The 11,037-nt window shown below is 49.2% G+C and overlaps 1 protein-coding gene across 1 annotated transcript in view; it reads left to right on the top strand.

The window, feature by feature from the left end:
• Positions 1–7,864, top strand: part of LOC133354321 (cytochrome P450 4V2) — a 38,141-nt gene extending 30,277 nt beyond the window's left edge. Inside the window, exons 8-11 of the mRNA XM_061571064.1 lie at positions 2,017–2,119; positions 2,938–3,072; positions 6,172–6,351; positions 6,964–7,864. Coding sequence (XP_061427048.1) covers positions 2,017–2,119; positions 2,938–3,072; positions 6,172–6,351; positions 6,964–7,124 — 579 coding nt within the window. The 3' untranslated portion in view covers positions 7,125–7,864. The remainder of the gene's footprint in view (positions 1–2,016; positions 2,120–2,937; positions 3,073–6,171; positions 6,352–6,963) is intronic.
• Positions 7,865–11,037: the final 3,173 nt, after the last annotated feature.

Genomic DNA, 11,037 nt, shown 5'->3' on the forward strand with positions numbered 1-11,037 from the left:
ATTTTATCGACTTCAACAGGAGATGTCAACACGGTTTTTACGACTAAAAAACCTGAACACAAAATTTTGATTTCTGCTGGACGTCAAAACTCTTCTATCCAACACAGATGTCGATGCAATTCGTCGAAATTGCACAGATTTTGGAAATTTCTATGACACCGACATCAGTGGCCACGAACTTTTCACAGAAATTGGAGATTGCAAAATGCTGCTCAGTAACCGGAATGAAGTTCTACCAGAAACTCCTTTGGATCTTCTTGGTTTTATTGTGTTTTATGGAGACGACATATTTCCGAATTTGCGAATTTCACTGCAAATGTTATTAACAAAAGCAGTTTTAATTGCAAGCTGTGAGCGGTCGTTCAGCAAATTGAAACTTATTTAGTCGTATTTGCATGCTTCAATGGGACAAAATCGTCTCAGCGATCTTGCTCTTCTTAGCGTTGAAAGAGAAACATTGGAAAAAACAGATGTTGATTATGTGATTGACCAGTTTGCGACAGTGAAATCAAGAAAAATGTATCTTTTGTAGACTGACAACCAGTCTACGACAGTGACTGAGTGAGCCATGTAATATAATTTGTATAAATTTGCTTCTTTAAATACAATGTTTCATTAAAATTTAAATTGTTATTCCTTATTCGATGTAATAGGAAAATGTGATTAAATGGGGGGGGGGGGGGGGGGGGGGGGTGGGGGCGCCAATTTTATAGTTCGTCCCCGGGCACAAAATATATATGTATGGATATTCGGACCAGATTATCCGCAAAGCTGTTTCTCCAACCAGAGAGACAAGCCCCTTAGACTCCGATCAAAACCATCACGTTACCATACATAGCAGGCGTTACCAAAAAGATTTCCAAAATCTTAAACAAACACAATATCCAGGTCCGATTCAGTACAGTACACAAGATCCGTGATCTAATCCCATCCATAAAGGATGTCATTCCTGACATGCAATACCCTGGAGTCTACAAACTTAGTTGCATTTGTGGTGATTGTTACATTGGGGAAATGAAACGACATGTATCAGACCACATTCGCGAGCACAAGGCGGATTTGAAACATGGCAGAACTGGATCTTCCGCAGTTGCTGATCACTGCTATAACGCGGTGGGCTCTCATGATAGTTTTTTTTCCGAGACCAAGGTACTCTGCAAACCGTCAGGCTACTATCAAAGATTTGTTCATGAAGCCATCCAGATTTACAAACACAGACATAACTTCAACCGAGAAGATAGATTCAAATTGAACAATCATTGGAAGGATGTTATTAACCAGGTAAAATCTTAATTGCTTTTATAGCTTGCTTCCATACTCGCATTTCCAGTTTCTACAGCACGCTACCTTCGCCCCAGGCCCACACCGGCATTGTGTCTCACCAGCCGTTGCCTGCCATACACTAGAAGAATGTTATTAACATAGTAATATCCTAATTGCTTTGGGGCTATAGGAAAAAACGACAACAGCTTAACCCCCACCCCCGACTCCACACGCCCCCCCCCCCTGCATCCCTCCTCCCTGGCTCCTCCCCCCCTCTTACCCTATATAATCGCTTGTCACATACAGCTCTCTCTGACCACTACAGTAATTGTTTTTTGCTGTTGTTGTCCCACCTGATGACGGAAGCTTGTGTTGCCTCCGAAACGTCGTGATTTAATTTAGTCAATTTTATTCTTTATTTTCACCTAAGAGTATGGATCCTTGCAGTCACGAAAACTTCAAATCCAGAATGTCCACATTCATCAAATCTTCCAGTGATTCTTATGGTAACAATCAACAGCACTGATAATACAAGCCCATGTTGTAACCTCAGATCACATTTTTCAATTTGTTTGTGAACTCACAAAGATGTTATCAAATCTCTCTAAGAAACGATCACTCCATCCATGCATTTTTCTACCACTTGGCAATCGTTTGGTTCAGGACCAGGATAATAGTGTGTTGGGCGAGACATTGCTTCTATCGTCTTTGTAACGGAACGCACTCTCAATGCTGCTGAATCTGAATGCCTAGGGGCACGACACGACTGCAGCTGCTACGAACTGGGCACTCTACCTGATCGGGTCACATCCGCACGTGCAGAGGCAGCTTCACCGGGAGCTCGACCAAGTGTTCGGTAGGAATACGCAGAGCACCGTCTGCGTGAAGTGCAGCACACACCCACTGCTCGCTCCATCTCCTGCACCTCAACCTCCGTCATCGGATCAGGCCACAGGAATGATCACCCGGTAATGTCCGCTTGTTGCAGGTGTACTGGTTTCCAGGTAAACAAAAACAAGCTCAAACTAAACAATTTTTTATTTTATCAAGTAAGGCCCACTGAGCCACCTGGCCACAAATGATGGCTCAACGAAGTGGCTTAACATGTGGATATTTATAATAGCCAAATACATATGTTTATAAATGTCGAGGGAAAAACTGGAGGACCCGGAGAAAACTCCACATGACCATGGAGAAAAAAGTGCAAACTCCAAATATATAGAGGTGTCAGGGTCAGACTAGAACCCACGACCTCCTGTATACCAGGCAAGGTAGTTAACATCTCGCATACCGTGGCGCCCTTAGAGGTAGCATCTCTTGAGCGCTCGCTCGAGAAACACGGTGACTCCGGAGAACGTAGTGAAGCCTCTCGTCCTGCTCTTGCTTTTGCTTCGTTAAAGATTGCCATGTGTGCTCAATAAACTTATACCAAACATGGTGTTTGCACAAAGCGGCAGAGTGTAAGTGTGGGTTGTGTGTGTTGATGCTAGAGTGAAAACCAGTCCCAGTCATTTGCCAGGGACAGTGACTCAAGATATGCCTAAATTGCAGATCCCATTGTCTCAACATTGAAGACAAAGTGGCAAGGTGTTTGCTGTGTAGAGAGGACAATATTCGGGCTTCCTTCATGCTTGATTCCTTGTTTCAGGAGCTGTGCTCTACTCCGTATTGCAGGGCAGTCCAGTCGGCACATGACCATGGAGGATCTGAAGAAGCTGCGCTATCTGGAGTGCGTCATCAAGGAGGCTCTGCGCATCTTTCCTTCTGTTCCCATGTTTGCGCGCACCCTGTCCCAAGACTGCACCATCCGTAAGCAGCAGCAGGAGCAAATTCATTCATACATCGCCACAGTGAACATATATATATTGATTTGCGTTGATGCAAAACTAAATGGACTCTTGGTAAATAATACCACAGTTTATAGGTTAGAATGGGATTTGTACTTAACATATATATAATTTATTGCTGAATCAATTTCTTGACTGGCACCAGATCTCCAAATCTGTAAAACTCAAACACGTTGTGCCGGTGAGCACCCACTGTGGCGCTCACCAGCGCCATGGTTATTAGAATCTTCATTTACACTGGACGAATACGATAAGCTATGAAGCTTTTTTTCACAGATGTCCAGTAGGGGCAGGTCAGAAAGTTACAACAACAAACAATACAAAAACATGATAGGAATGCAAAGTATAGGAAAGGTAAGCAAATAATTATAAAACGAAACTTTGTATTTTACTAGGTAAGGCCCACTGAGCTATTTGCTTCTTTTTCAGAAGCAACCTGGCCACAAATAATGGCTCAATGAAGTGGCTTATCATGTAGAAATTTACAGCAGCCAAAATATTTAAATAATATTAAAACATGTTAAGATTATTAGTACAGACAAGGGGTCAGCTACCTGCGGCTCTGGAGCCACATGCGACTTGTTAAGGACTGCTTCACGTTATTTATTAGGAACCGTCTCGTATTTAAGTGCATTGCGGCTCTTGAAATATTGAATTTATTTTACCAAATTAAAAACAAATGCCTCGTTATTTTGGTTGGCGACCCCTAGTATAGACCAACACCAATGTATCCATGGAACAACATTTTAAATCATGTATACATGTGTAGTGTCACTGTACGGTGCCGGCCCGGGAGGGCCGTGGCGTGCGATGTTCTTACGTCGCGGACAGCACCGGGTGGGTTGCTGCGTGATGCCGGCTTTAGCATAGCACAGCGTGCGATGCACCGTCATCGCGTACACCACAAGGGGGAGCAGGAGAGTGTCAGCCCAGGGACAGGGTTGCCCCGGGCCATGGCACTCTGGTTGACCCCGTAGACACATGATCTGGAGTGTCCACAGAGAAGGCCTCAGGTGGGGGGGCTAGGGGGTGATCACGTGTCCAGGGAGAGCTCTCGAGGGGGATCCAGAAGGAGCTAGATCGCTCGAAGGCGGGTGGGGCCGAGGGCGCAGCCGGCCCCGACCCAGGAGGACCGGGGTCGCTTCGATCTACAAGCTCGAAGCTCTACGTCCTACGAGGCATCAACACTTGGCCGGGGACCCGAGTGAGGGTCCGAACCTTCGTAGCTGTAACTCCTACGTATAGTGTAGTTAGCTGGGTGGTCACCACCCTCGGCTGTATCTGGTAAAGGGGCAGTTACCCCTTTGTATATACATGTTACAATAAATGTGTTGCCTCTGAAGAATAACGTCTGCAACTCAGTTGGACTCACTACACATGTGTAGTGACATGGAATGGGTCACTATGGAGCATATCACAGGGAAAGGGATCTGCGGTTGCAGCAGCTCTGTCTGTCAGGTCACTTGATAAGCAGAGAGGCAACTCATTAGTAGGTTCCAGAAGGGGGGCATGGCCGGGGGCGGAGCGAGGTCACGCCAGGAGGATAAACCGGGACCCCGAGCGAAGGTTCGAGGCTGTGGTTTGGAGTGGAATCCCGTCGGGCTGCTGGAGCCTTCATCACCATCTTCACCTTCTCGGTGTTGTCAATCAGGCAGTCTGTTAGCTGTCCTGACTGAAGTGTAGTTACCATTTGTACCCTGTGAAGGCTATAATAGAGTGCCTCCTATTCCTAGTATCTCTGAGTGTATCACTACACATGTATATTCGAAAATTCAAATATATCCCCTGACAACATAGTTCCGATTTGCACGGTTGGCTACATACGGTGCGAAAGATCTTCAACATTACAACAGGCCATCATGATGAAGACATTAACCAACTACTAATTGAAGGAAAAATGCATTGCAGCATTGCATGGCCACGATTGATAGCTCAACAAAGTGGCTCATCATGTGGAAATTAATAGCACCAAATACTCTAAGTGTGGATGGGAAAAAAATTCATGTAAATGGCACCTCCAATTAGCATGGTTTGCTTCGTACAGTGTGAAATAACTTTTACATACATACATTGGAGTTTGCAAGCAGCAGAGACAACCCTTAAAACAACGAGGAGTCTAGGAAATAGGATTGTAGAGACCCAGCAGGTGCAGTTTGAAGGAAAGTGAATGTCGTGTATACTTTGATTCAAACCTTTGCTTTGGGGACGAGGGGCCAGTGCCATGGATGTGTCGATTTACGTCTGCTTAATTATAGTTTTTTAAATGTATTTTTCATAATTATCAAATGCTTAGTTGTCTCATTGTCATCAAGGATTGCTAATTATAATCAGTAAAAGGTATTCACGTATAATATGAGAATAGCATTGACATTTAAAATACAAGCTGTCGCCATCTTGCGAGTTATAGGATCGATGTGAATCCCAGTCTGAAAATTGTATGTATGTATCTAGTTTGAACTGTGAGAATAGGTTTTCCCCTTTTTTCTGGCAACAAAACAGGTGTTAAGATGTTAAAACACCAAACTGAAACCTTTTTACAAGGAATCATGTTTGCATTAACCACAATACTTGGTGTGAACCAATCAGTTTCAAAGTCAATGCATATATTATCAGAGTATGTTTTTGCTTACATTCTGACCACAAGTATTGTGGTTAATGCAGACATGATTCCTCGTAAAAAGGTTCCAGTTTTGTTGCTATAAAAAAGTGTAAAAACCTATTCTTATCTTAACACCTGTTGCCAGAAAAAAGGGAAAACCCTATTCTCATATTTTGGTACTGGCAACGGAGGTCCCATAATGTATTTTGAACTGCTTTCGCAAACCATACGTAGCCAACCGTGCTAATTAGAGGTGCGGGGGAAGGACAACCTAAACAAAAAATAATATTTTCATGCACTCAATGCCTGTGACTAAATACAGGTGAATTGTGATTGTTGATTACGTGTATCTGTGTGTACACAGTGGCATATTAATTATTCATCGGTCATTCACAGAAACGATCACTCTTGGTGTGTTATTGTGGATGCGAGTGTGAGTTTTGATTTGTGTCCTGTGTGCAGGTGGCTTCACGATCCCCAAGGGAGTAAATGCAGTCATCATCACGTACAGCCTGCACCGAGATCCGGACAGCTTCCCCGAGCCCGAGGAGTTCCGGCCTGAGCGCTTCCTTCCTGAAAACTCAGTGGGGCGCCACCCCTACGCCTATGTCCCCTTCTCTGCTGGTCCGCGCAATTGTATTGGTGAGTGTCCTCCTCCGTGTTACACAGAGCACAATATCAACAAAAGTGTGCAAGATAGCACAGCAGAATGCATGTGCCTGCGTGCGCCTGTGTAATTGATTATTTATACACATAGCATTTCATTGGCTGCTCTTTTGCAAAGCCTGATTATATCCTTCCAGAATGCTGAAAGGGCATTATTTAACGTATGTGTGCACGACTATGGCCAAATGTACAACATGGATCGATATGCGGCTTGAATGAAAGAATGAACACAAGAGCCTGAGCGTGTGCATGCATTTGCAATGTGCTTATGACAATTGAGCGAATATGACGAACATTTTACAGTTACAAAAATAATAATTAATGGGTGATGGTCTCGCCTGTGTATATTCATGATATTTTCCTGGTGCTTATGACACTGTGTTACGTGTCGTTGTATTTGCACTAGTTTGATTAACTGAATTTTAAAAATGTGGAATAACTGACAGCCAACTTCATAGCACATGATTCACATTTACTGGATGATGAAAATGTATACTGTCCTTTCCTGCCCCTCTGAATCCCTTTACAGTGACTCTATATCACATTATTTATGTGTGGTGACCTCTCTATGGTGTGACTTCGTCTTAGGCCAGCGCTTCGCCCTAATGGAGGAGAAGGTGCTGCTGTCGTCGGTGCTGCGTGCGTTCCGAGTTGAGGCCATGGAGGAGCGAGAAATGCTGCGCCCCGTGGGGGAACTCATCCTGCGTCCAGAGAATGGAATCAATGTGCGCCTGCATCCGCGACTCTAGTACAGATGTAGTGTCGCCTGTGCATGCGGGTGGCATGCGTCGCACACACACTCAAGTCGGAGACGAGGTAGTCAGAGGAGGCACCATCCTCCCCTTTTAGTGTTGTTGTCGGGTTCACGCCACCACTCGGGCCCCCCCCCCCTTTCTCACACGACCACGCTGCCGTGCGACCCGTCCCAGACACAACCCTGTCCGCGTTGCACTGACGGCGTCGACCAGGGCAACCAACTACTGTCCGGCTGCGCAATGATAGGGCAAAGGCGGCAGCGACGAGGGCGGCGACGATGACAGGGATGACGAGACGAGTCCAATCCCAGAACCGGTAACCCGGAGCTCTTGCTCTTCGCTGCTTTTATTCCTCTCGGCATGGCTTGGCTCCACCCTAGCCGCGCCTCCCTTCTCGAACCCTCCAGATAGTTCCAGGATCTTCCCCACGAGGTCTACCGTGACCCTTGCCCCAGTTCCTCCACCCTGCCGGCACACCCGAGTATATGCTCAGCGGCGTGTGCGCTAAGTGCCCAGTTGCAGCTGCTGTATAACAGTCAGCACTATGTCACTACACAGGCATCACCTGAATCCACAAGTCTAGCACAGGCATCACCTGCATCCACGAGTCAAATACAGGCATTGCTTGCGTCCACGAGTCCAGTTTAAGCATCACCTACATTCGCGAGTCCAATACAGGCAATCACCTGCATTTGTGAGTCCAATACAAGTGTAATAAAAGACTCCGTCAGGCACTGCTGGTCTCCGCTTGTCTTTTAATCAGGTTCTTCTCCGCACCCCGCTGGTCTCCTTCACGGACCAGCGTCATCTCGCGCGCGCCCCGCGCACGCTCCCTCTCGCGTGCCACGCACGCTTCTCCGTTAGCTTCTCTACTCCCGCACTCCGCACACCGCTGGCCGACGGTGTGCTGAGGTCCTTCGGCCACGTGGCCGATGGCGCGGATCTCTCTCTCACCACCCAACGTGGCTCAGACTCTTAACTCCCCTCGACTGCCCCGATCTCTTCCGGGCTCCCACTTATATCCATTCCCCCCACGTGACCCTGACTCCTCCCATTCCGGATCCTCAGATCCGGCCTTCCCATACTACCCCGCTGGCTCCGCCCCCATTCACCTCGCTTCCCATTGGAGCCGAGGTGAACGGTGGCCCCTCCCACACGCCCCGCAGACCAGGCTCCGCCCCCCAATACCCCGGGCCGTGTGATTGGACCAGAGCCCAGCAACAACCCCATTTACGCTCGCATTACATGACCCCCCCCCCCCGATGAAAAAGCCAACCGTCAGGAATCACCAGACACAACGGAGAGTATAACAATACAATTAACGAAAGGGAAGGGATTTGGAACGGTGCGGGTCGCCGGCCCGTCCTTCACGAGAGGCGGCGCCCTCAAAGGTCGCAGTCCCGACAGGGTTTTAGGAGCGGCGGAACCGGAACCATCCGCCGCTGGTGGAGGCCTATCCGTCCCAGCACCCCGTTCCCCAGAGAGGTCCGTAGTCGGGGCTCCCTGCAACTGCAATCGCGGCGGGGTTGGAGGGGCAGTGGGGCCAAGTGTCGCCGTGGTAGGCCCAACTGGTGCAGGAATCCCTGTGTCCGGCAGGATCACATCCGGCCCGTCTACAGGAGGCATGACAGGCTCGCTTGCAGGTTGAACAGGCAAAGTCAGTGGCGCGTCGGACGCGACAGACACCGGCAAGGCAACGTTAGGAGATGACGCATCCATTTGCGGGGCCAAGTAGGGTTTCAATCGGGATGTGTGAACGTACCAACGCCGCGATCCGACCCGAACGCGCGCGGACCGCGGGCTAGGGACCTCAATAAGCACAACCGGCCCCTGCCAGGGTTTGTGCAACTTAGGGGAGGTCCCCACCGGTACCTGTGGGCAGTGGAGCCAGGCCATGTCCCCCACTCGCCAGGGGGACCCACGATGAGAGCGCCGGGCGCAACGTTCGTTCCGGGCCTGGGTCCTGGCCGTAGCCAATCGGGCCGTCTCCCGCGCTTCCGCCACGCGCCGAGCGGCGTCACGAATATACTCTGGGAGGGGCTTAACAGGACCCCTCACCCGCGTGCCAAGTTGCACTTCCACCAGCGGCACATTCTCGCGGCCGTACATCAAAAAGAAGGGTGAGTACCCCGTTGACGCATGTGGCGCCATCCGGTAAGCAGAGAGCACCCCAGGGATATGCAAATCCCAATCGGCCTGCTTCTCGCTAACTGTATGACAGAGCATGGCCGACAGGGTCCGGTTCAACTGTTCAACCATCCCATCAGTTTGTGGATGGTACGGAGACATCCGAACTTTCTTAGTCCCCAGTGCGTCGCACACATCCCGCAATAGGTTGGAAGAAAAATTTCGCCCTTGGTCTGTAAGCAACCTTTTTCCAGTGCCCCCTTGTCCATCACATATCCGAACAGAAATGCCTCCGTGATAGACGCCGCCGACTGGTCGGGCAAAGGCCAGGCCATCGGCCAGTGGGAAAGATATTCAACCCTGACCAACAAAAATTTGTTCCCCCGAGCGGACGGGGGAAAGGGCCCCAGAATATCCAACGCCACCAACTTGTTAACCCGCGACACTTGTATTGACTGCACTTGGGGAACATACGGTTGCTTAGGCGGCTTCCGCCGGGAACAGTCGGAGCACACCTGAATATGCCCGACGATGTCAGTCATACCGTGCCAAAAATAATCCCGCTGTAACGTCAACAAGGTTTTCTGTACCCCGAGATGTAACAACTTCTCAGCGTGCAGAATCCGAATCAACTCATATCGCAACGACGACGGCATGTGGAGGGAAGGCTTGCGATCGTGCAAGCCTTCCCTCCACATCAACAAGCCATCATGAAGAGCCGCTCCCGGCGTCCCATCGGACGACGGATATCCCCTCTCCTTCACAGCCCGACTCCGTAAGGCCCCCAGCGAATCATCGAGCAATTGCTCTCGAATCCACACGGAACGCGACAAATTAAAAACCCCGTCGGCCGGTTCCGGACATGTGGAAGCCCCGGGCATCTCCACAGCGGACATGACAGGACGCGGGGGCTGTGGAACCCACATGCACCTATTCGTGCCAGAGGCACAGGCGCAGGTGGATCCCTGCGGCAATCGGGAGAGCGCGTCCGCATTTGCGTGACGCGACCCCTTACGATATTGAATCTCAAACGAAAATTCCTGCAAAGTTTCCAACCATCGCGCCAATTGGCCAGATGGTTGGTCAACTTCAGGGAATATTGCAGAGCCGCGTGGTCCGTGCGCACAATAAATTTACGGCCATACAAATACGGGCGGTATTGATGGACAAAATGCACTATAGCCAATAGTTCCCGGCGGGTAACGCAGTAGCGGGTCTCCGCCCGAGATAAAACGCGGCTCCCGTAAGCCACAACGCACTCGACGCCACCCTTAAACTGCGATAGGACGGCCCCAATCCCCGTGTCACTAGCGTCGGTATCCAGAATAAAAGGCAGAGTGAAATCAGGGTAGTCCAGCGTCGGCGCTGATGCCAAGTGATCGCGTTGGCCATCAAATGCCGCCTCCTCCACTGGCCCCAGCTGAACCTCCGGTTCTTTGCCGTAAGGAGGTGCAACGGCCTAGCGATCGTAGGGAAATTCGGAACGAACCTGCGATAATAGGAAGCGAACCTGACAAAACGACAGACGTCACCCACCGTGGCCGGAATCGCCCAGTCCCGGACGCACGCAGTTTTCTCCGGGTCCGTGGCCACACCGTCAGAGCTGACAATGTGGCCCAAATAGCGTACAGATCGTTGCAAAAGGTGACACTTCTTGGGCTTAAATTTCAATTTGGCGGAACGTACCCTAGCAAAAACAGCATCCAATCTCTGAAGATGCTCCTCAAACGTACGGCTGAACACAATAACATCATCCAAATATTTCGATTTAAAGCTTTCG

Source organism: Lethenteron reissneri, chromosome 47 (genome assembly GCF_015708825.2).
Source record: "Lethenteron reissneri isolate LAM-NWPU_2019-01 chromosome 47, ASM1570882v1, whole genome shotgun sequence".
In the NCBI taxonomy this organism is placed as follows: domain Eukaryota; kingdom Metazoa; phylum Chordata; class Hyperoartia; order Petromyzontiformes; family Petromyzontidae; genus Lethenteron; species Lethenteron reissneri.